This window comes from Gobio gobio (assembly GCF_949357685.1).
Source record: "Gobio gobio genome assembly, chromosome: 2".
Lineage (NCBI taxonomy): Eukaryota > Metazoa > Chordata > Actinopteri > Cypriniformes > Gobionidae > Gobio > Gobio gobio.
The window spans coordinates 43,802,804-43,829,097 of NC_137098.1; the positions used below are offsets into that span (position 1 = coordinate 43,802,804).

General features: G+C 37.9%; 1 protein-coding gene across 1 annotated transcript in view; it reads left to right on the forward strand.

Moving 5' to 3' along the window:
* The first annotated feature begins 790 nt into the window (after window positions 1-790).
* Window positions 791-26,294, forward strand: part of mmp2 (matrix metallopeptidase 2) — a 34,875-nt gene continuing 9,371 nt past the window's right edge. Inside the window, exons 1-10 of the mRNA XM_079810671.1 lie at window positions 791-1,445; window positions 1,933-2,159; window positions 4,369-4,517; window positions 5,216-5,344; window positions 5,435-5,608; window positions 5,784-5,957; window positions 10,288-10,461; window positions 10,713-10,868; window positions 11,065-11,191; window positions 14,639-14,775. Of these exons, the coding sequence (XP_079666797.1) occupies window positions 1,293-1,445; window positions 1,933-2,159; window positions 4,369-4,517; window positions 5,216-5,344; window positions 5,435-5,608; window positions 5,784-5,957; window positions 10,288-10,461; window positions 10,713-10,868; window positions 11,065-11,191; window positions 14,639-14,775 (1,600 nt within the window). The 5' untranslated portion in view covers window positions 791-1,292. The remainder of the gene's footprint in view (window positions 1,446-1,932; window positions 2,160-4,368; window positions 4,518-5,215; window positions 5,345-5,434; window positions 5,609-5,783; window positions 5,958-10,287; window positions 10,462-10,712; window positions 10,869-11,064; window positions 11,192-14,638; window positions 14,776-26,294) is intronic.

Genomic DNA, 26,294 nt, shown 5'->3' on the forward strand with positions numbered 1-26,294 from the left:
GGGTGAAATAACCCTTTAAGCCCATGCTTAGGCCAGAGCATGGTCTCTCAAACAAACGCTTTGATGCAATGCCCAGTTGTTGAGCAACAGACACCCATAAACAAAAAAAAATCTTACCTCATTAAACTTCATTCTGCTTTGTACAATCACTTTTACGCGCTGTTTAGTTTTAGTATCTAACAGAAAGGAAACAAAAAACGCGTTGACTGGAAGGCGTTAGACCCATTATTTATTTGGTTACTGTACACGGTAAATCACTTTTTGTATTCCCATTGGTCGTCGTCACTTGCTCATTTAGCATTGAACAGTTTTGTCACATCCACGACGAAGGGCTGCTTGGGGTGCCGACCATCTGCGAATGTGGAGTTTTGCATTCAAATGTTTTTACCTTGATCGAGCTAGCCTACCATGCGACCTGACGCCGACCCGACCGGATGGGATGTGTTGCAATGTGTTCCAATCAGATTGGTGTAAGAATTAGCCTAATACGTTTTGATTAACTTTATCAGAGACACTGACATATTTAAAAACCTTTAAAAAAAAAAAAAAAAAAGTGGTTTTTTACACTGCCGCGCAAGCTCATAATGAAAGTTCATTACGACTGCCACTAGGGGGCGAATTCCGACAGTCGTGTCCCAAGGCGGCTTTACAGAAATGAATGATGGGCCGTCATAAATCACTTTCGGTATGAACCCCTTTGCACCAATACATTTTATAATTACAGGTTATTATTAATATTAAATAGTTTATTACTATTTAAATAAAATATTAACTCTTTGTCATTAAACAGCTCGCGTGCCCATCGTTCAATGTCATGACCAGATAAGAACGGTAAGTTTAGGCCTACATGTAGGCTCCTGAGAATAACCAAGGGTTAATTATTAACCCGTGCAACATGTGAACAGTGTACTTCAGGTTTAATAACCAAGTTAAAGTGTTTAAACTTAACTTTAGCTCAAACTTAAATCTTCAACTTCAAGCTTCTCTGTGAGTTTCCATGGCACGCGCACACAAGTCTCTCTGCTCGCTCGTTCCCGCTGGCGTCTCCTATTTCACTGCTCTCCCAAATTCTTGGATCTGGAGGCTGCGCAGTCCCTGCTCAAGCCCCAGCATCAGAAAAGTGCGTGTGCAAGCAGAACCTATTCCACAGACCACGAAAGCAGGATGTGTCGCTGAGGAAAAGAAAGAAAATTTGCAGTGCAGTCGGAGAAACTTGGAGCTTGGAGAACACGTCGTAAAGGCCTGTTCGCCGCCTTATTTTCAACACAAGGACATCAAGGAACCGGACCAAAATGACGTGCTTTAAGTTTTTCAGCTGTAGGCATTTTGTCCTTAAAGTTTTCCTCGTGCATTTTTTTGCTTCCCTGCAAACTTTTGCTGCGCCCTCACCCATCATAAAGTTCCCAGGCGATGATACTACTCACACAGACAAAGAAGTGGCCCTGGTGAGTGTACTTTCATTTCATTGCAAGAATTAAAGCAGTTAGAATTTCGTTAGCAGTGACTGAAGTTTATTATTGGTTTCGTATAGGCCTATGACAATTATTTTCCTTAACATAATAAACACTTAAGACATTTTTCAATTACATTTGAAATATATTTTTGTTTGTATTTTTTATGTTTAGGGTCCCTAAGAACTTATCTAATGTTAACTTAAATTGTATTATGTGAAGTAGGCCTATTTGTGCAGTATTTAACTTTTTGCCTTTTTACTGTTGTTGGAGTAAAATTTAAAACAACAACATATGATGTTGATATGGTACTAGTTGGAAAATGTGGAATGTGGTAAACAGTGTCAGTTAAGTTAAGCTCTCTCTCTCTCTCTCTCTCTCTCTCTCTCTCTCTCTCTCTCTCTCTCTCTCTCTCTCTCTCTCTCTCTCTCTCTCTCTCTCTCTCTCTCTTGTATCCTTGTATCCTTCATCTTTTTCACAGCACTACTTAAATAAGTTCTATGGCTGCCCAAAAGACAGGTGTAATCTGATGGTGTTGAAGGACACACTGAAGAAGATGCAGAAATTTTTTGCTTTACCAGAGACAGGGGATATTGATCAGAAGACAGTAGAGATCATGAAGAAACCACGATGTGGAGTTCCTGATGTGGCCAATTACAATTTCTTTCACAGGAAGCCCAAGTGGGGACAGAAAAATGTTACTTACAGGTGTGTTTACTTCAGACAGTGCTGAGCGAATGCTCAGTCACTCTAACCCTTTTAAACATATTTCACACTTCTTTCAAGACCAGTTATTCAATTAAAAAAAAAAACATGATATTTTATCACCGTGAGAGTGCTAAAAATATTTTTTTTAAATAAACCATTTTTGTACAGTTGGGAAATTTTTGTGTGTGTCAGTAAGCCAGGCAAAAATACAGAGAGAAAAATCAACATATCTTTCGAGAATGTTCCCAGCGGGACCTTTGTGGCTATGTTGGAAGTGGAACAACAAATCTAAATTTATTTGGTTATAAAGTTGTGCTGACTACAGGAAATGCAAGAAAAGTTTTGCCTTTGCTTGAATACTTGCTATCGTATTGGCTAGTAATCAGACATAATACAAGAGGTTAATAGTCCATTGTAACAAAAGGAAGGACTTAATTTGGATCTTGAGGATATTTGCTGGCCTACATGTCCTGACAGTGTTTTTGTTTGATGAGTCATGACCACAACTATGCTGTTTTACCAATAAAAAAAGTGTGCTGGCCCCGTATGCAGATTTATGGAAGAAATAGCTCAGATTTCTACCAGCATCAGCTTAGCTAATTTAACAGATATTTAGATTTAATATTTTGAGCCTTAATCACCATCTTAGAGAAATATATGTAGGGGCTAGGCTTAATATAGACAATAATTAATATTAAGCGGCATAATTAATGTCAATAATAATTGTAATATAAATTGCATCACAAACATTACATCATTGCTAAATGGCGTGCTGTTGCATACATTATGTGAAGTGTTACAACTTACAACCTACTTGTGAAAGAGTAACAAACTCTGATTCCATCACAGTTGGTTTTCAGTTTCAAAACTTCAGTATGTCAGTGTTCAACATGTTGTGCTGTATTAAGTTCATGTCTAACCTTCACATCTCAAGTTTTCCAGAGGGTTTTTTCTCGTCCACTAGAATTTCTGGGGGGGAAACCATATCAGCAGATTTTACTTCTATCCCTCACAGCTTTCTTTTTCATTCATGTTAAATAAGGCCTACTCTGACTCTTACTCTACTCTGGTCCGTAGCTGCACTATTTTGCCAGTTGGTGTAGTGTCCTTGTAGATTGTGCTGTGGTTTGGCACTAGAAAATAGCATAGCTTTAGTACTAAATATGTTTGAGATACGCCATGAACACAGTTAGCGTTTGCTGGTTGCTTTGATAAGTGAGTACCTCCAAAGAAAATGAATTGTTTCATGAAATTCTTTCCTTTATAAATACAACCTGGGCTGCCAAACTATGGCAATAATTCTGTTGATCATTCAATCTTGTGTTCTTGTTCATTTAATTTTTATCTATTTTTTTGATAAAGGCTGCGTGGAAGGTTCCTTGTTGTCATTGTACAACATAAATGGCTTTCTGTCTGTTAGTACCGGTGTCTTCCAGGTTGGTCAGCATAACAGTGTTTCGCCCCATGCTGTTCTGGGACTATTGGAGATCTTTGAAAACTCTCTTACTGATTTTTAGAAGGTAGCATTTTTAGTATTTTGCACTTGCTCCATTTTTCAGTAGGGGCCATTTCAAGCCTTGTAATGCCAGTACAGGTTTGGATTTGAAAGTCCTGGTTTTGTTTTGAAGCGGAGCTCCCTCCTTAAGAGAAAGAAACCAGGCCATGCTGCAAACCAGCGGGTTATCAGTGTAACTGGCTGTCCTCCTTTTGCTGTGTGTGAGGGATTCATAATAGCTTGATGATTATTGGATTGAGCTGGCCTTAATGGTTGGACCCTCGGCATCCTCATGTCTCTTTGTGATGAAGAAAGAGTTGGTGGCAGATAATTTTTGTCTATTTTATAATGGGGGTAGGAAACATTAATCTCTGTACATACAAAGGTTTTCGCATATAATACTTACTTGAGCTTGACAATGCCATTGTGGACATGCCAGTTTCTTTGATCTGGTTTTTATCTGGTCTTATAATCCTAAACTGATGCATTATTTAGCCACTCTGAGGACAAATTGCGAATGCAGTACCTACTATAATAATAATATTATAACTAGTTCTGTAAATTAATTACTTGGAGATATTAAAATATTGCATAAATGGACAATGATGAATACATATAGATTAATACATATATCTGTATTTCCAAAGGATATGGAATAATCAATTGGGAGTATAGTTAAAAAAATGAAGACAATATTTTTTTCTTCTTCCACAGGATCTTGGGGCACACCCCGGATCTGGATGAAGAAACAATTGATGATGCTTTCTATCGTGCATTTAAAGTCTGGAGTGATGTCACACCTCTGAACTTCACAAGGATCATGGATGGAGAAGCTGACATCATGATTAACTTTGGCCGAAATGGTATTCCAGAAAGTTTCTGTTACAGTACTGTGGTGTGAATGTACAAACCTCAGTTTCATTTTCATTTTTTTTTTCCTTAATCACCCAGGATTGAAAGTTCTTAAATGTTTTAAATGCTAAGTCACATACTAACCACAGTCCCTCTGGAAAATATTTAGTGTAAAGTTTCTTAGACCAGAGATTGATTTACATTGTGGACTTTTTTAAATGCTGTCATGACTGCACAGGGAAATTTATTACAAAAAAGAAATATGAAAATTGTCACAATGTAAATGTTTTCTGAGCAGGCTGTAAATTACACATTGTGGATGAAAATTAAACTTCTTGAGACCACTATTAAAACTGCAATTATCAACCCAAAACACTAACTGCATTGGATTTAAACAGATATTTGAGTTAAAGGGTTAGTTCACCCAAAGTGGACATTTTGTCATCATTTACTCACCCTCATGTTGTTTCAGACCTGTAAGGCTTTCGTTCATCTTCGAAACAGAATGTCTGTCCCTCCATTGACAGTTACGCAACTACCACTTTGTTGCTTCAAAACGTTCATAGAGATAGTGAAACTAATCCATATGAATGGCCAAATTCTCTGAAGAGACACTCATTGTATATGATGAACAGATTTAATTTAGTGTTTTGTTTTTTTTGGTGGGAGGGGGTTAACTAACCTTTTAAATATGTTGTATGTTCTGTAGAACATGGTGATGGTTACCCATTTGATGGGAAGGATGGTCTGCTGGCTCATGCCTTTGCCCCTGGACCTGGCGTTGGAGGAGATTCTCACTTTGATGATGATGAGCTATGGACCTTAGGAGAAGGACAAGGTATCTCAATTGAATGGAACAAATTCAATACTTTTATCAAATGTCATAAGTATAATGAGCTCTTTTCTCTCTCTCCCCCTCTTGATGTAGTGGTAAAGGTGAAGTACGGAAATGCTGAGGGGGAGTTTTGTAAGTTTCCATTCTTGTTCATGGGTAAAGAGTACACCAGCTGTACCTCTCAGGGTCGAGATGATGGGTTCCTTTGGTGCTCTACCACATACAACTTTGATGAAGATGGAAAATACGGCTTCTGTCCTCATGAGCGTGAGTACCTTTTGTGCTCAGTTTTACAGTACAGTAACATTTGAGACTGTTGCCATCCAAAGTGATGCAAAGTTCAAGCAGTTACTGCTAATAAGAAATGACACACATCATGACTGTAATACTGTATGTCATAATCACTAACTCGCTGAGTTTTGTGTTCCTTCCTGTGTTGCAGTTCTCTTCACATTGGGTGGAAATGCAGATGGAGCGCCTTGTAAGTTCCCCTTCACATTCCAGGGAGATAAATATGATGGTTGCACCACCTCAGGCAGGGATGATGGGTACCGTTGGTGTGCCACCACTGAAGATTATGACCGTGACAAGACTTATGGATTCTGTCCTGAGACAGGTCAGTCTAAAAGTTTCTGTAAGTCTCCAATGAAAAAATCTAACTTACACTACCGTTCAAGATTTTTGGGGTCTGTAAGTTTTTCTTCTTCTCCTTTCTTTATTTTTAAAGAAATTAATACTTTTAATCACCCAGGGTGCATTAAATTGATCTTATTACATTGTTACATACATTTTATTTTACATAAATTTATCCATCAAAGAATATATATATATAATTAGTGGTGGGCCGTTATCGGCGTTAACGTGCTGCGTTAACGTGAGACTCTTATCGGGCAATTAAAAAATATATCGCCGTTAATCTATTCTCAAAGTTGTGTTGGGAGCTGGGTCTATACTACGCAAGCTATGATGACTTTCACCTTGATAGTTTAGCGCGGATGTATACCAAGCCGAATTGCACTGTAGGGGCGAGAGAACGAGTCTTCGAACCTGTGTGTATGCCTACTAGTGTTGTCAAAAATATCCATATTTCGGTATGCATCGATACTGAAATATTTGAAACGATACTCATTTTCTACAGTATCGATATGACAGCGTGTTAGTATTGGTGTGACCGGTCTGAATTTCGCCCAGGGTTGCACATAACGTTAATTCTACTAATTCCCGCAGATTTTGCGCTCGCATCTGAAGCGCACACACACACATACCGTAATAAAGCCGCCTCTGACATACAAGTGCAAAAATGAGCTCCTTTTTCCATCTTATTAATGGTCAAATACACTCAAAAATGTCTCAATGCCCATTTTGGTGAGTTTTAACATAAACACAGTCGTAACCAACTCACAGGAACAGTGTTTGGGATCCATGCGTGCATCAGGTCTTAAAGGGACAGAAGTTATTTATTATTCAAACTACAAAAAGACAAACGATCACTTACGAGCACACATATTCTGAATGCCTTCGGCAGAATTCAAATGAGCCATTTTAATCTAGATTAATCTAGATTAATTCCAAGATAACAGTGAGATTATTCTAGATAAAAAAAATGAATCTATGCCCGCCACATACAGTGAGGAAAATAAGTATTTGAACACCCTGCTATTTTGCAAGTTCTCCCACTTAGAAATCATGGAGGGGTCTGAAATTGTCATCGTAGGTGCATGTCCACTGTGAGAGACATAATCTAAAAAAAAAAAATCCAGAAATCACAATGTATGATTTTTTAACTATTTATTTGTATGATACAGCTGCAAATAAGTATTTGAACCACTTTCTATCAGCTAGAATTCTGACCCTCAAAGACCTGTTAGTCTGCCTTTAAAATGTCCACCTCCACTCCATTTATTATCCTAAATTAGATGCACCTGTTTGAGGTTGTTAGCTGCATAAAGACACTTGTCCACACCATACAAATCAGTAAGAATCCAACTACTAACATGGCCAAGACCAAAGAGCTGTCCAAAGACACTAGAGACAAAATTGTACTCCTCCACAAGGCTGGAAAGGGCTACGGGGAAATTGCCAAGCAGCTTGGTGAAAAAAGGTCCACTGTTGGAGCAATCATTAGAAAATGGAAGAAGCTAAACATGACTGTCAGTCTCCCTCGGACTGGGGCTCCATGCAATATCTCACCGCGTGGGGTCTCAATGATCCTAAGAAAGGTGAGAAATCAGCCCAGAACTACACGGGAGGGTCAACGACCTGAAAAGAGCTGTGACCACCATTTCCAAGGTTACTGTTGGTAATACACTAAGACGTCATGGTTTGAAATCATGCATGGCACAGAAGGTTCCCCTGCTTAAACCAGCACATGTCCAGGCCCGTCTTAAGTTTGCCGATGACCATTTGGATGATCCAGAGGAGTCATGGGAGAAAGTCATGTGGTCAGATGAGACCAAAATATAACTTTTTGGTCATAATTCCACTAAACACTAAACGTGTTTAGAGGAAGAAGAATGATGAGTACCATCCCAAGAACACCATCCCTACTGTGAAGCATGGGGGTGGTAGCATCATGCTTTGGGGGTGTTTTTTTTTGCACATTGGACAGGGCGACTGCACTGTATTAAGGAGAGGATGACAGGGGCCATGTATTGCGAGATTTTGGGGAACAACCTCCTTCCCTCAGTTAGAGCATTGAAGATGGGTCGAGGCTGGGTCTTCCAACATGACAATGACCCGAAGCACACAGCCAGGATAACCAAGGAGTGGCTCTGTAAGAAGCATATCAAGGTTCTGGCATGGCCTAGCCAGTCTCCAGACCTAAACCCAATAGAGAATCTTTGGAGGGAGCTCAAACTCTGTGTTTCTCAGCGACAGGCCAGAAACCTGACTGATCTAGAGAAGATCTGTGTGGAGGAGTGGGCCAAAATCCCTTCTGCAGTGTGTGCAAACCTGGTGAAAAACTACAGGAAACGTTTGACCTCTGTAATTGCAAACAAAGGCTACTGTACCAAATATTAACATTGATTTTCTCAGGTGTTCAAATATTTATTTGCAGCTGTATCATACAAAAAAAAATAGTTAAAAAACCATACATTGTGATTTCTGGAATTTTTTTTGGATTATGTCTCTCACAGTGGACATGCACCTACAATGACAATTTCAGACCCCTCCATGATTTCTAAGTGGGAGAACTTGCAAAATAAAAGGGTGTTCAAATACTTATTTTCCTCACTGTATTTATAATATATATATATATATATATATATTATATTATATTATATTATATTATATTATATTATATTATATTATATTATATTATATTATATTATATTATATTATATTATATTATAATATATATATATATATATATATAATATATATATAAAAAACCAGTTAATTGTAGTTTATATACTATTTATTTATTAGGTTAATAAAATAAAAAAAATGACCTTAACATAAATACTTCTGGAAGTACAACATTTCTGAGATGCAAATGATAAATTTACAATCACTTGAAACTGACCTATGACATCCTGCCACATGCAGTTTATCTACATTTCTCAATAACTCATGGATGTGGCTGTTGTGGTTCAGGGTCATAGTGGCAGTAAATGTGGCGTATTCAAATGACTTTGACATAGTCTTTTTACATTACCCACTTTAAATGCATATTACCTGTCATGCACAGTTTCCCCAAAGCCACCGTGGTGGTGGTGGCCCCGGGGCTTGGGCTCCGTTTCTTAAAAATGAAATCAGCATATTAGAATAATTTTTGAAGGATCATGTGACACTGAAGAAAAAGATTAAAGGAAGGCTGCTGAAAATGTAGCTTTTCCATCACAGGAATAAATTACATTTATTGTTTTTACTGTATGAATGATCAAATAAATACAAACTTGGTTCAAAAACATTTTTAAAAATCTAACTGAACGGTAGTGTATGTTATGTCAGTAAAGTAGGTGACACTGTACATGTGTGATGATTTATAGTTGCCATGTCATATGTTCTGGTCAGGTTGTTTGTTTATGTTAAATTAAATTTTTATTGTACAATTACATTTCATAATGGATACTCTTCAAACCAGCTTTACAAAGTAAGCCAAAGGGAACCGTGGCAAGGAAAACACTGATGTAAAACAACAGATGTTAAGATGTTGCTCAAGATGTTTCACCATTCATTCAAGTGAACACACAATGACACAATCACTAGATTCATTGTTGGATTCATTGCAGAGACTTCCTATCAGTGATGTATCTGTTTATGTATTTGGTTTTTAAGGTCAGCCTCCTCAGTTTCCAGCAGGCTAAAAGTTTCTCTTCTTGTTACGGGATATTTTCCATTGGGTTACTGATCTGGCATAAGCAAGCCAGAAGCACAGAAATCCTCATCTGGTTGTAATTCCCTGGGAATGCAGCCCTTTCTTCCTATTTGTGTGCGCTGAATAAAAGAGTAAGAAAAACAAGTTCACAGTGTGATGCAAGCCATCACTTTAAATTGGAGATTTGGACCACAGTCCCATACTTTAGCTAAACTTTAACAAAACACGTCTCTGTTTATGCCATGTAACTGGTGTGACCTTGATTTTGATTGTGACTGTTGAGTCAGTGTGATTTAGACTGTTGAGTCTGTGTAATTGAGGACTCCTCCTTTAATGCTTCTCTTTGCTCCAGTTCCGTAGTTTTTTCTTTAGGTTCAAAAGCTATGATCTAATATGTGGGTTTACCACTAATTGCAGCTTTTGTTGTAGCTTGTGACATCATATTTGAAAAACAAATACACACTTAATGGCAACAGATCCATATCTTTTCTTATTTTGCCTCTCTTATTATCTCAGTTGTTGTTAAGCACTGTTATTTCATTTAGCCCTTTTTAAATGTTGAGAATGCTTTAAATCAAACTTTTTAAACCCTCCAATTTGTTTTGTTGTTTTTTTAATGTCGCAGCAATGTCAACGGTCGGAGGAAATTCAGAGGGTGCACCCTGTGTCTTCCCCTTTAAATTTCTGGGCAACTCATACGACGCCTGCACCACGTCTGGACGCAGTGATGGGAAGATGTGGTGCGCCGTTACCAAAAGCTTTGATGACGACCGCAAGTGGGGTTTCTGTCCTGACCAAGGTGACATAGAGATATTTTTTTATCCTTTGTGTGTCATTGTTTGTATAATATCTAGCTCCCCAAAAATATTTTGTTCTTGTGATGGCACAAAGAAAAACTTTATTTTTTGCTCTCACACCCAGTCACTTCCTGCCTCTGTTTTTTTTCCCTTTTTTTCTATGGCTTACTGAGTCGTGTTTTGATGCTATACTTTTAATGGTCAGGTTAATAAATCGACATTTGTCTCTTTTTTTTTTTCTTTTTTTTCTCAGGCTATAGTTTATTCCTGGTGGCGGCCCATGAGTTTGGTCATGCCCTGGGTTTGGAGCACTCAGAGGACCCTGGTGCTCTCATGGCTCCTATGTACACATTCACCAAAACCTTAAGCTTGTCTGATGATGACATTAAAGGCATCCAGGAGCTCTATGGTGAGTGTCAAGTGTCGAAGATGTTATACAAATGATTAGCTTCAACTAATTATTTGTTTAATGTATCTTATCTTAGTATTTGCATAATGTTCATAATATTATTTTTTTTCCTCTGATTTTGTGATAGTTATAATAAAGTTTAAACTATTTATCTTTGTCTTCTTTATTCATCTTCATTCAACTATTCTCTGTACAGGTGTGCCAACAGACAAACCATTGTCCCCTGACGCTCCACCGGTCACGCCAATGGATGTATGTAATGAAAACATCATATTTGATGCTGTAGCCCAAATCAGAGGAGAGATCTTCTTCTTTACAGACAGGTAATTCATTAAGGACACCCAATTTAAAGAAACTCTTGAATTAAATTTTCACATTAACCTTATTCCCGAGCTGAATAGAAAATAACAGGGAAAGCACCTTTTGGAGGTATTCAGGCAGGATCACAATACTGCTTCCTTTTGACTTTTGTCAGCAATAAAGCTAAGCAATAATTTGACCGGTCAAAGAGAACACCATGATTCACAGCAGCAAATACCAGGCACACAACAGTGGGTAGCAGTTATTTCATTTGAGCGTTTCATTTGGCAGGGAATGCTCAATTCATCTGTTTTCAGTGGTTTTAAAATCTTTCTACTTGTGTGCACAGGAAATGGCCCCATAGCCATCTGGAGAAAACTTCATGACCCAGTTTATCTGCTATTAAAAAACTTCAGCATATCTTTTTAAAATCATTATGGATAGGAGTAATTGATTTATAGTGGTTGGAATAACAGGATGACGATTTAAACAGAAGATGAATCATGCTGATGCTTTAGCCACATTTTTAGTCCAGAATACAAGTAAATTCAAACAAAGTAAGTGTGGTGGTGGCGAGACTGGGTAGAGAAGGGAAAGTCCACAAATCTGAACCCACATCCCAAAATCAAAATACCTCAGCACAAGCATTACCATATCAGGGGACAGTTTTATTCTTTTGAGCACATTGTTATTGTCTGACTGAATTTTACTAGAAAGATTTAGTTGGGTTGTTTGGGTTAACCCTCTTATTTTTTGAGTGCCTAAGAAACAACCAAAATGAATCCACACACATGTATTGCATGCAATTAAATATAATTTACTGTTAGATTTGCTTAAAAGCTCATTGATAACTTTTGCATTTCATGCTCTACCCTTACTACTCAGATAATCAGAGTTAAACATCATAAATTGTAACCTTTTGGAGGGGTGTCCAAAGCAAATATAATGAGAATATAAAGAGTGCTGTCAGATTTTCACCAACATGCTCATGGATCAGGAGCTCTGGAACGAAAAAGAGCCACCCACTCTCCTACACACAGCTGACTGCTATGCAGTCACAGAGATCACAGGACCACACACACAGAGTGTATGCTGGGAATGAGTGTATGTCTGTATAGAAATCAGTGGGCTCTTATAGCCTCTAAGCAAGATCCTAAACAACGAATCCAGATCATTGTCATCCCATAAATCGAAATAAAGTAGTTTCATTTGATTATTGTAATGCATTATAGAACCCTTAATGTATCTTCTATGCATAAAACAACATGTAATACAATATATATAAATGAGTTTCCGTTATCTTTACAGTCCTGTTTCTCTCTAATTGGAGATGAGGGGAAATGTAATAATCTCGATTTTTCTTTTCTTCATTTCTCAATATTTACATTTATAAATTTTACCAAATGCTTTTTTTCCAGAAGTATTTTGTTTATTTGTTTGTTTATTTATTTCAAATAAATATCTAAATGTTAGAGTTTATTGTAATATAAATTTATTATTTGAATTTCAAGTCTTCTGTATTTATAACTAGTAAAATACACAATCCATTTTTTTTTATATAATATTGTATTTTGGGGATTTCTGGCAGTTCCTGATTATGGGAGTTTGACCTAAAAATCAATCTTTCCAAAGTGTCAACCTCTCTCCATATTTTCGCTGATGAATGTTTGTCTGTGCAAGCTAGGAGTCAAACAGTTAAGCAGTGGAAATGTCATTATTATAGAGTTATGATCAAATTACAGCGTAATTCTGTGAATCTGAGGATCCCTGGAGCTGAAAGTTTCACTTTACTGTGTGGGCAAGATGACTTGAGATCTTAGATATTCACCCAGCTGGATAAATGTGACAGCTGTTAAAGCCATTCCACAGAGAAAGAGTGAGGAAAAGAGAGTAAGGCCAGAGAGCACACCCTCAAAAGGTTCACTAATGTTTTGTTTATTCAGCTGCACCAGAAAGTCTTTTATTTTATCTAATCTTTGGCTCAGATTTATAAGCCACATCTGAGGCATTTTATAAAATGAATTCTTTGTCTGTCTCGTATCGTTTCGTTCATAAGACAGCTGCAAATAAGAACTGAACTCAACTAGTGTTTTAACTACAAGAGTGTTCTGTTATAGCATGTTTAATTGCATAGACAGAGAAGGGAGGGATGTTCAGAATTGAAGCTTTGGGGCAAAATGTTTGATTACAGTTTAACCTAGTGCTGTGATCTTAAAGGTGCACTACAGTATGTAACTTTTTTGTGTGTAAAATTAACACAATTTAAGTCAATTTTTAAGTCAATACACAATCAATCCTTCTTCCAAAACATTATTTTGTGTATATTTTATACTGAGCTGGATGCGTTTCACGCAAAATTGCACACTTGCGTCACTCGTCTGTGTGTCTCGTCATATCCGTAAATAGAGAAAAGTTGCTCTGGCTACTTTGACGCATGTGGGAGTGTCATAGGTAAGTTGTCATAACAAGTGCGAAAGGTTGACAGGAAACTGCTAAATCTCGAATCCCTGGGAATACCCGTCTTAAAAAAATGGTGTACAGAGGAGAGTCTGCTGGCAAAAAGAGAAGGCGACAGAGCTTGTAATAAAATGAGAATCAACAGTGGCTTGGCCTTTCGGAGATGGCAAGAACTGAGGAATTTGAAATGTTGTAAAAGCGACGCAGAGATGGTGTTTTTTATTACTCAACAGGTGAGGAAGGTATTTTATTGAACAAATAAATTGCCATATGTAGCTCTCTAACAAAGTTAATTGTAAAGCGTTATCTATTGTGAAGGGACATTTCAATATGGTTGTTTTAGCGCTCTGCTGGAATTTATTTTCAAGGAAGTACTGTGTATGTTGATTAATGGGTATACTGTAGCTACAGTAATGTCTCCAGCTAGTCAGCCTGAGATCCTTTACATCTAAACTCTTAAGCCTAATAGTGAATGTTTTATGAGCAGTAGAATCGTTATTTTCTTAGTCTTGTTTTTTAACCGCTAGAGGGCCAAAAGTTACATGGAGTACCTTTAAGTTTTACATGCTGTAAAACAATTGCTGACAGGCTGTGTGCTTCTCACAGAAGCTTAACTTCACTCGAGTGAGCTGTAGTCACTTGAAAGTCCTGAGTTCTCGGTCTTCTCCTCTGAGGCTGAAATGTTTTGGCCTTTTGAAAATGAGGTCAGTGGAAAGAGTTCTGGGGTGGTTGGTATTGTTTTTGTGGTTTATTCTGGGGCAGCAGGCAAGTTTGGACATGTCCAACTGCCTCTTAACTCTTCAACCATAATAAGAAACATCTGCTCAGTGAATCACCTCATTGTAGCTAGAGTGCGGCACAGGCTCTTCTTTCCATCTTACTTGCTTATCGCCTTCTCATCTCTTCTCCCTTCTCTCCCTCATTTGCTCCTTCTCTTTTTATCTTTTTATGGGCACAAATATAGTGTTGCCATTTTTCTTTACTTTGTCTAACTCTAAACTCTCCTGTTACAGATTCATCTTCAGGTCTTCTGATGTAAGAAGGAAGCCGACAGGCCCCATGCTGGTGGCTACATTCTGGAGTGAACTTCCGGAGAAGATTGATGCAGCTTACGAGAATCCTCTGGAGGAGAAGACTGTCTTCTTTGCAGGTAAAGCAGAATATGCCCATTTGTTTTCTAAGGGCAGAATAAAAGAACCAGGTGACACTTATGTTGATTCAAGTTAGCACAGAATCCTCCAAATCTAACATTCACTGACATTTATATATATTTATACTAGGGGTGCACGATTAATCGAAATCGAACCACAATTGCTATTTGGGTTAGGTGCGATTATGAAAGCGCAAATGCTGTGATTTTAATTAAATAAATTATGCCCAGCATGTCAGTGAAGAGCGGCTCTGATCAGTAGTAAATGCTGCTACGTCTGAAAGCACTGCGAGTTTGAGTCGCTTATAACGTGCGTTTGAAAAAGCAACACGCGTCAAACATCTTCACAAACTAGTAATGTGAAGCATTCATAAACCTGTTGTCCAACAAAATACAATGTTTAATAACATGTTTTAACTCACTTCATATCATCAGTCGAGCCCTCTGGCTTCCAGTATGAATGAAACTTTTGGGTAGAAAATAAGAAAGATGATACTTCTAAATAAATTTATATGACAATCCATATGTTTTTCTTCAATGTACAGGAGTTTTAATTCTCACAGTGGATGCATAAGAGGCTCATATTTCATATTAAAGACATAGACTTTAAGAAATTGATATCACAGATAAAAAGCATAGATTTTTATAATATAATATTTTTATATACCTTTCTAATTATATTTAGTCAAAGGCTGTCTGCATATTAACAGGTAACACATAATTTTTTTGTAAAATAAGTTTTCTGTAAAATATAAATATTATTAGTATATTGTTATATTTATTCTTAAATGCTCCATTTTAAATTTGTAATGAAAATATTATTGTAATAGTAATATTTTCTTTTGCAATAATAATAATCATAATTATTATTATTAGTCATATTAATATATAAACACAAAATGTTATATACACACTTTTCATTTGTAAAATAATAATAATAATCGAATTTTAAATTTCATTCGCAATTTTAACCAGAATAATCACAATAAGATATTTTTCCCAAATCGTGCAGCCCTAATTTATACTATGGGGCAGTTGAATGCTTGAATCTAATTGGTTGACGGATGTTCAAAGGTTTATCTTCTAGGAAATGCATGGCTGAAGTAGTTCCAGGCAGGTCTTAAATGCATTACAGTTCCAAAAACCTGATAAATGTCTTGAAATACTGATGGTGATTGCTTGGACCATGTGTACCTTGATACATGAGTGCTATATATAAACAAGGACTAATGACTAACAATATACACCAGGGGTCTCAAACTCGCGGCCTGCGGGATGATATTTTGTGGCCCCCTACTTGACATCAAAGTTTAGTGTTAGTGCGGCCCACGCATTGTTCTGAAAAGCACCTTTTTGCTGAGTCGCTGCGTGTGCCGCACTTGCCACGCTTGCAGTATAATTGGTTGACACCACGTGGTTGACAGGAACAGAATGTGGTCTAACAGCCCTTGTCAATGTCAAAATGATTGAGATGGCCAATCAAATCAAAGTATATGGGGTTTACATTCTCTTTTGGCACAGTCTTCACACAGACGAGCATGTCAATCTATCGCTTAATGCCGTTGCGGAGAGAGAATCTATTCTTTCCGGTGAAATCACAAAACAAAAGTCACACAAACGTGTCCATGCTCTTAATATACAATCATTGATTAACATCTTTGATTTTAATGAAGAAGACTATATGAGAGTGGATTAGAACCCGGAACCTTTGGCACGGTTTACTAAAATTCTACCACTAGGGAATTCAAATGTTCATTGCGGATCTATGTATTCACTCATGCGAAGAATCTCGGGACTAATAATATATTTGACGCAAATTACTGCAAATATTGTTTGCAAATAGTCCTAAAAAGATTATTTCCCGACTAGAATTTGGTTCACTGTTCTGTTTGACCTGGTTACGGCCTTGCTTTGAATTAGTCTATTATTTTAAATAAAATTAAAATCATTAATTATTTCATTGTTACATAATGATTTAATTTCTATAGGCTATATTTAAAAAAATAGAGTAGGCAAGAGAAGCCTATGTTCTGAAGAACCGTTCATGTTCAGAAGGAAAGTTCAAATTCAGAGGAACAGTTCATGTTCAGAAGAAACATTCATGTTGAAGAACTTCATGAAAGAAGGACATTTTGGGAATTTTTTTGGAATACTTGAAACACTTTTTTTTGTGGAATACTTGATCCTCATCAAGTATTCCACAAAAAAAAGTGTTTCAAGTATTCCCAAAAAATTCCCAAAATGTCCTTCTTTCATGAAGGTACTGGACCCAGAGTCTACCTCCAGTAAATTGAGTTTGAGACCCCTGATATACACCTTAGAATGATCAGGACAATAAAACAATAAGAAGACAGAACTGAAAATCACCTGATAAGACAATAAAAACAAATGAAAACAAGATCACATGACATGACAGGAAACATGACTATAACAAATTACGAAATAAAAGACATGGAAACATGAATGTGAAATATTACTAAAAACAGACTTGACATATCCACCTCCGGACGCGGTAACAGAAAACACATAAAAACACACAAAAAATCCAAGAGGGTGGTGGAGTGGAGGAGATCCAGGGGGAGGGATAGCGGGCCAGGCCTGTGAAGAGGACCTGGATTGTGGATCATAGAGGGGTGGTGGAACTGGAATGGAAGCAGGCTTGGATTTTGGCCTGGACCATGGATTGGTGGTGGGCCTGGAGCAGAGGCTGAGACCAGACCCTAGAGCAGAGGCCGAGACCAAGAAGTATCAGGTGGACCTTGACCGTGGAACAGTGGATGAGACCATGGAGGATCAGGTGGACATGGTGGAGCCAATGGATATGGTGAGCACCAAGGAAGAGCCGGCAGAGGAGAGGAACTCCTCAGAAGAACAGAGCAGAGACGTGGACGGCCCTCCTGGCTATGACAGTGCATACATTGACAGCTTTCATGGCCATGACAAAGTAGGCATGGTCGGCCTCTGTGGTCATGACAGGGTGAACAGAGAGTTTATGGACAGCCTCCGTGGCCGTGACATGGAGCAAAGAGAGTTCATGGACAGCTTCTGTGGCTGTGACATGGAGCAAAGAGAGTTCATGGTTGGTCTCCGTGGCCATGACATGGCAAGTAGATGGCTCAGAGGGAGCTGTGACAGAAGGCACCACCTCAGTAGGAGCTGTGGTGGATGCCGCCGCCTCTGGGGAAGTGTGCCTTAAGTGGAATCTTGAGCAGCCATGAAATGACGAGATTCTAGCATAGCGGCCATAGGGATGCTACGATTATAGATTTTGTTGGTACTATTATAGTCTGAGAAATAATCACGGTTTCACGATTATTAGGCATTATTATGCATAAAATTACATGAACACTCTTTAGATTTGAAAGTGTTATTTTTTGCTACCTTTTGAACCAGAAATAACACCGTAACCAAATAATACAGCACAAAATAATAATAAAGACAAAAGTCCATCTCTCCCTTTGGAATTAAAGAAAGATGCTCTGTAAAAATCTATGTCAATATGGGGGGAATAAACCAAACTGTTAGTGTCACCAACTGTCAGCCATACCTATTCATTTTAATAATCTTTTTAATAATTTATCTGATTTTACATGTGGCCTGAGAAAGTCATGTCTATTATTTTGGTTTGTTTGTGTCACTGATAAATTCAAACGTGCTTCCGTTTGGCTGGTGCTGAGCCAGAGACAACGCGCTCAGTGCTTTTCATATATCACTATTCATATATCACTATTCAACCACATAATGTTTATTTTAGGTTTCAGAGATTTAAATAGACATTTAAATGAATTATTAGCCTATATAAAAAGGACATGTTTAGTTTCTTAAAGGTGTCATGAACTGGCATTATTTTTTTATACTGTTGTCTGAGGTCAACTTATGACGTTTGCGTGGTTTTTACATTCAAAAACATCATAATGAATAAGTAATAGGCTATTTTCTACCCTGGTTTTGAGGCTCTCTTAAGACACACACTGAAGACTTGGAAGTAAACGCCCACGGCTAGGATTGGATAAGATTTGCATATTTAATGAGCTTCAGCTCCCCTCAGTACTTGTGGGAATTGTTTTGAAGCGTGTGGAGAAACGCTCACAGGGCTTTCAAAATGCCTTTATCAAACAAACACAATGATTCCTCTCTCATCCACCCACGATTGATTGATTGGAATGTTGTTTTTTTATTACTTGGCCGGCCCGATCAGTGAATAACCGCGACCCATACACACACACGCACACGTGTGCAAGAAAGGAATGTTATTTCACTATTTAAGATAGTCCGTCGGCAGGCCAGGCTTAGGTTTTGGTAGCCTGTCTGAAAAACACATAGACCCGAGACGTTGGGCTTTGCGAGCCCTGGCCCATAATGTTACAAGTCCGAGTCTGATCACGAATGAACCAATGACACCTCAAATAAAGTATTCTCCAGCCTGTGACAGTGTGCTAAGGGATGTTACACATAATCTATACCATCTGTAACAATGCAATACTATCACATATAAAAAACATATTTTACTCACATAAGTGTGTTGCACCATTCCTGTCGGATCCAATATAGAAGGCACAGCATTGTGTTTTAATCTCAATATGTCTGCAAATCCAGTCTCGACCTGTATCTTGTTTACAAACAATTCTGCAGTGAAATGAAGCGAACAAACATGCAATGTCTTACACACGTGAGCTGGAACCGGCATGTTTATTGCTCGGTAGCGCGATCCGTTTAGCTCCACGAGTCAGTGGGCGGGGCTACAGAAGCAGGCGTACATATTTATCTGTTGAGGCGGCGTTTCTGCATTCTATGAAGTCAATGGTCAACATATTCTGAGATTGAGCGTTTTCTGGGCCTGGTGTCAATAAAAGCTTTTCTTTGACTAACAAGGAAGTTTTCAGCTCTGAAACTTACAGGATATTCTTATATCACAATGAACTTTTATATATCAAAGGCTCAAGGGAAAGTTGATTTCTCAGTTCATCACCCCTTTAAATAAAATTCCATACACTGATATCTATGGAAGCTGCAATAATAATGCTTTCAATTATATTTTGAATAAATGTTTTATTCATATCAGATACACATTGTGCATTAAACAAAGTTTGTTCTTCTCCCATGTTCACTGGCCACATCTATGTATTTCGGGGAAAATTGATGAGTTTACGTGATGTAAACAGATCCTCTGAATTGCAAACTCATTACGCGTTATATCATCTAACATGATCATTATAAACCGGTTTAAATGACAAAACACATTCACTTCCACATATTTGACAATCAGAATATATCATAATTCATTATATAGTTAACAAGTTTGTAAATGTAAACACGATACTTATCTGTAGCTATTGTGACTGCATGATGCGTCGGCAAGGAAATAATACATTCTAAAATAACGGTCGCTTTAAAACAAAACCTCACGCTGTGGGCTCAGCTATAGACTGCCGACTTCAGGTGTTTCTTTGGTGGAAATAAATCAGCGCTGTTTGGTCTCTCTGCCATAGTTAATCCAGTGTGTACAGTAGTAGCCTCCATGTCTCTGATAAGCACGGCACTTTAAGCTAGTACACTGCTGGTGTAACTTTGGCTGAATCCGAAATCGGGAAATAGGGCATTATTTGAGGGGACAGCCATTTGTAGTGGTGTCCGAAACCATAGTGGATGTAATTGAGGGTACTCATTCAATCCCACATTGCACCGCAATAACGAGTGTACAGCCGATGTACACACAACGGCTGTCAGACTCCACTCACTCATTTTCATTCACTCCTTCAAGTGAACTGTATTAGCGGACTAACATGGGGAATAGTGAATGAGGGTTTAGGGGGTGATTTCGGAAATAGCCTTTGCTTTCGTTTTGTGCAAGTTGCAACAGTTCCATTCCCTGCGAAAGAAACACTTGGTGTAGCAGAGCCTTTATGGTTAATTAACCATGACGTTTTTAAGCACGGTTAATCGAGAAATCGGTTAATCGCAGCATCCCTAGGCGGCCATGATTTGGCGAGACTGTGGTGTGGCAGGTGCTGCAGGAATGCTGGGTCTCTCATCCGCATTTACCACTGTAAATGAGAAACCGTTCAATAACAAGAAGGCATAGTCTATGTATTGAGCTATGTATCGGCATCCCAGAACAAATGGGATCGCTCAAACCCAATCGAAAAATAAGTGCCACATCATTAAGATTAGGGATGCACCGATACCACTTTTTCAAGAATGAGTCCAATACAATACTTTTATTTTTAGTACTTGCCGATACAGAGTAACTGTATTTTCAGTGCATTTTTTTTTATATTGGGCAGAGAAAGCAAAAGACTTTGAATTAAATTAGTTGGTTTAGCAAATAGATATTTCCTTCAGTTTTTTTTTTTTTCAGATTGAATATATTATCTTTATTTTAATAGCACAGTGAAAATTTAGAGATGGGTTCAACCAGTCAAGAGCCAAGTGTCTAGTGAGTAATTTTTAGATCAACATTGAATACAAAAACTGCAGTAGGTTTATTAGCCTGCTGTCACTTTAAGAGCTGCCAACATACTGTTACACATATGTTTTCTTTTCAACTGTTTACGTCAGGGGTGGGAGAAAAGGTTGATGTATAGCGATTCGTTATCCAATGATTCAGAATCGATTCTCAAAAATTCAGAATCGATTCTGTGTTCAATTCAAACGGCCACTTAAAAAACCTGTTGATAGGCGAACGGTCGTATGCTGATGAATTGGCTTCGCTTAAGATAAAATGGACAAACTACGACCTGCTCAGGGGCGTCACACCCGTGGGGACACTTTTCCCGGTGAGAGGGTTCAACATCCGCACGTTTTATGCAGTTTTTCCGCAGTTTTGCACAAACGCCTTACAGCAGTCGCTCCACCATTTCTCTGGTCGCTCTGTGTCTGCGCTCGCTGCGGCTGCCTCCCCATTTCAAAAATTTATTTTGCCTATTAAACCTCTCGAGTCAGCCGTCGCGCCGGCGTGATTGGCTTGCTTTTTTTCTTATCAGTGCCAAAGAGACTCAAATAACTCTCTCGTTTTTTATCATTCAGGCAAGTGTTATACATCATTATAATCTGTTAAGTTTCTATTTTTTTTGTGTACAGTCACAATAAAAACAAATTGTTGTGCTTTTTGCAAAATAAGGGAAACAAACATGATTCGCGATCTTCAGCCTCTCTCTCGATGATGTCTAATCTGATTCTCTTCAGAAAATGACCTCTAGCTTAGTGAGAACTTGACACACAAACATGAGATAAATGTCTAAAGAAACGTTGAAATGTCAGGTTGTAAATCATGTAAATCAAAACGAAAACAAATATTCTGTGTTTATGTAATCTGTGTTAAAAGTGGGAGATATCAGTCGACTCATTACTGCCTCATTACCCGCTAATGCGGCCACGTCCACGGACGCGCACTCATTCAGATTCAAATACAGGCGATCCATGCGTCGACGCCCACACACACATCAACTCATGCAAACAACTAGTGAAGCTATGGGTCAGATACATCGCTCTGAGTAATAATCCTGGAATAATTCTCCTCATGGAAAGCTGATTGAGAGTTCATTGTAAGGTAGGCTAAGTTTAAAAGGCCCAGTTAGCATCTGTGAATATTAAATGCAAAAAGGCAAAAAAATATAAATCCTGATGCAACATGACATAAGACTGTTTAGACAAAATGTATTTGGCCTAATATAGTTGCTTCTTATTTTATAAGAAGTCAATATAACAGACAATAGCCTTAGCGCTGCATTGCACCCGTCTCTTAAACTTAAGATGGAAATTATATTTGAGTATTTATTGCCTTTTGTACACTATAAGGTGCTTTCCTTGCCATTAATGATTAATAACACTCCTATGTCTCCGATGAGGTGGCCGGCACATAAACCTACCAACATCTGTGGCATAATTTTTGGAATGACTTATCGAATATTGCTGAACTACTGCACTGTAAGACCGCATGAATTCGCTCCAAGGATCGGTAGTGAAGCGCGGTGAAGGCCGCACGCGTGTTCAGTGTTTCAGCTGGAAAAATGGATTTGATTATAATATTCTTTATCTGACTCCATTTATCATAATTGTTGCATTTAGAAGAGAATGCCAACTGGTTGTTTGGTCATTTATATTTGATAGTTAATCATACATTTAATCATTCTGTTTTAACCCTTTGTTGCAATTATACCGTTCCGTATTGGAGATAGTTAATAAGTACAGATTAATTCAGAAAGGATAAAAAATTTAACAATTTTATTAACAGTCAGGTAAATGTATAATGCTAATTCCATAATCAATTCAAAGATAATTCGTACATAACATCAAATACCCTGTAGCAAGGAATAAGATATCGATACCTGACTGAATATTACGCAACGCAGAGTGTCGAGACACTCCACGTTACGGGCCAACTCCATTACAGTATGTGCCCTGATCTCATTACTACATCGCTTTAAATAACTCAGACCAGACCTCAAACTGTTTCAAATGGAAATACGTGAAAACAAAGGGAATTTAAATTGAATCAACAAGACCAAATGGCTCCAATAGCCACACCCACCATCATAAGTAAATGAATTCGGCTTCTCTGCGAGCGCTAAAGTTTTTTTTCTTCTGCATTAGCCTATGTTTTAAAGATTTTTTTGTGGTTCTAACCAAAGTAAACTAATTTTTGCTTTAAAGACATTTTTTGTTAAAATGTTCTAAAGAAACTGAAAAATTGTCACACTTAGTTGTAAATTGAGAACTGTTTATTCTTAATGATTGTTCTTTGCAAATTGTATGGCTTACTATGTTTCATTAGAGCTTGTTAATCTTGAATATAACTTTGTTAATAAAATAAAAGGATTGAAAGAAATCTTCATAATCATTTTTAATATGGCAATACTGTTAAACAGATATTTTAATTATAAACAAAACACGTATTAGATCCAAATTTGGTTAAAATGTAAAGTTCATGTATTTGCACAGCAGGATAATTAGTTACCAAAAATGTATGTTAATAATCGTTTTGGGAATCGGATTGTTACTATCAGAATCGGATCGAATCATTAAGTGCCTTAAGATTCCCACCCCTAGTTTACGTTCACTATAACCGATAATAACCGATAATGTTTCTCAAGGATATATGACTATACAGACATTTTGACATAATTCTGTGTGAATTTGTCCATTTAAAGCTACACTATGTAACTTTTCCGTCCACTAGAGGTCGCCTGTTCAAAACAAAGGCGTAGTTTGATGACGCCACGTTTGAGCGCAGAATCTCGGGACATGTGGTCTTCACCTCACAGCCGGTGGAAAACAGTCAGGACAGGACTCGGGCAGAAATCATGTTCATGGATGCGATTATTAACATTACTGTAGTCTGAAGCAGAGCAGGAGCGAGTGTTGTGGAGCTGAGCAAGGCTGCAGGAGCGATTGAAGAGCGGGACTGTTATTATGGCATAGTCGCTGGCGGGACTTTTATTATGACACGGTTGCCGGCGCTACTTCCTCTTTTCCAGTCATGAGTCTGAGGTAACCCAACTCTGTTTATCGTATTAGATATATCTGAGTGTGTTGAAAAGGAAGTTATGACGTTCGCTCGGCGGCTGCTATGACACTTGTTCACACTGCAGTGAGAGTAAAGTGTTTCACTGAATAAAACCGGAGACCGAGGGTGACGCAGATATGACGCAATCGACAGGCGACTCCCTCACACCCATAGCTCACACGTCCCGGCTCCTTGGTTAAAATAGCAATTTTCTCACGATTTACAAATAGTTTAAAACATTTGGGATATTCTAAGTACTCAACTGAACAAAATATATAACACTGGCCTAGTGGTTTCTGGATATTTTACTGCAAAAATCCTACATAGTTCACCTTTAAGAGAAAGAACACATGAAAGAGAACTCTTATTAAAGAGAAAGAAAATATTTGCGCGTTTTCTGAGAGGCAGCTTTTCTGGGCGCATGCTTCGGATGTTTGCACACAGAAAACTTCTTGAAATTGTCATTTGATTACTGTACTGCCTTCCTGTAAAAGTTAGTAAAATGTGCCTTGATTTACTTTATTTGCTATTGACATATCCGACTGAACTACAAACTTTCCAGCGACGTCGGTGAAAAGGGATGTGCGCTCAAAAAGCTCACGCATCTGTACCCTTGCGTGCGCTATCTACTTTGCCTTTCGATTATCAGCTTGCGCACAGCAGCTAATTATAGTCATAAATATTTTATTTGTTTAACATTCTATTATTTCGAAACATTTACTTCATAGACATCCTTCTGATTTATCCATTCTGCTCTCAGTTTGCAATGTTGTCTGTGTTTCTTTGTCATACTGTGTGCTATCGGTTGTTGGTATTGAAGCATTTGAATGAGTACGAGTTCATGAACGCAGTATCGGGCCCGATTAATTATACTGGTATCGGTATATCCCTAATTAATATTACACAAAAAGAGTTGCCGTTTTGCTCATTAAAGGTGCGGTATGCAGGATTGATGGGTACTACAGTCCAAATTCAAAATAATGGAGAGTGTTGTTTCTCATAAGTTGATGTTGATTTATTCACGTTTTAATATGCTCTCGTTCATTGAGATTTTTAGATAGATGCTTTGGTGATATGTTTATACAGGTTAATGATTGGCTGCAACTGTGGGGTTCAGGGTTGCTGCGCAACAGGGGCGAGGTTATAGAGACAGACACAGAAGTATGTTCAATAAAGCTAAGAGACTGAGTTCATTAAGTTGTCTGCTCAATATATCATGACAGATGCTGAGGCTTTTTAGGTTGGGTAAAATCTGCAATCTCTGACACGGTTTGTTCGCTGGCTTTCATGGCAGTAATACAATGTGTTTTCCACCAACTGGCAACCTGGGGTGTCTAAATACTATTGGGTAAACTGCCGGCGTGCGTTATCGACAAAAACAGACATTCCGACACAGGAACGCACATTTCAAAATAAAATAACTGTCTGTAGCATTGCTTTTCAGAGAAACAAGTAGGTACATTTAGTTGTATCCTACATATCTGCAAGCATATTATGGTATTTTTATGCTTTAGTAAAGTGAAAAACTTACATACAGCACCATTAAGTCAAACTCACTTTATGATTAATGACTAACAAGATACACCTGAGAATGTGTATTGATGAGGTTGATGAGGCTACCATGACCATAAATTAGTTAAATTAGTTAAAAAGACAAAGGAGGCGTACTGCTCCTCCTATCTAGTCGGTTAGCCATGCCGGTCATAAAATTGTATTGGTTTAAAGTTAGCCAAAAACTGTTAGATGTCCATTCCAGTGGACACAGGGTTTAAAGGGTTTAATACACTTATTTAACAATGATGCATTAACTTGATCAAAAGTTAAAGTAAAGACTGGCAATGCATCCCTGTTTCCACAAAAATACATCACAAATGTTTTCAACATTGATAATCCCAGTAATTAGATTAGTTTGTTGAGCACCAAATCAGCATATTAAAATAGATTTCTGAAGAATCATGTGACACTGAAGACTGGAGTAAAGATGCTGAAAAATTATTTGACATCAAAGGAAGGA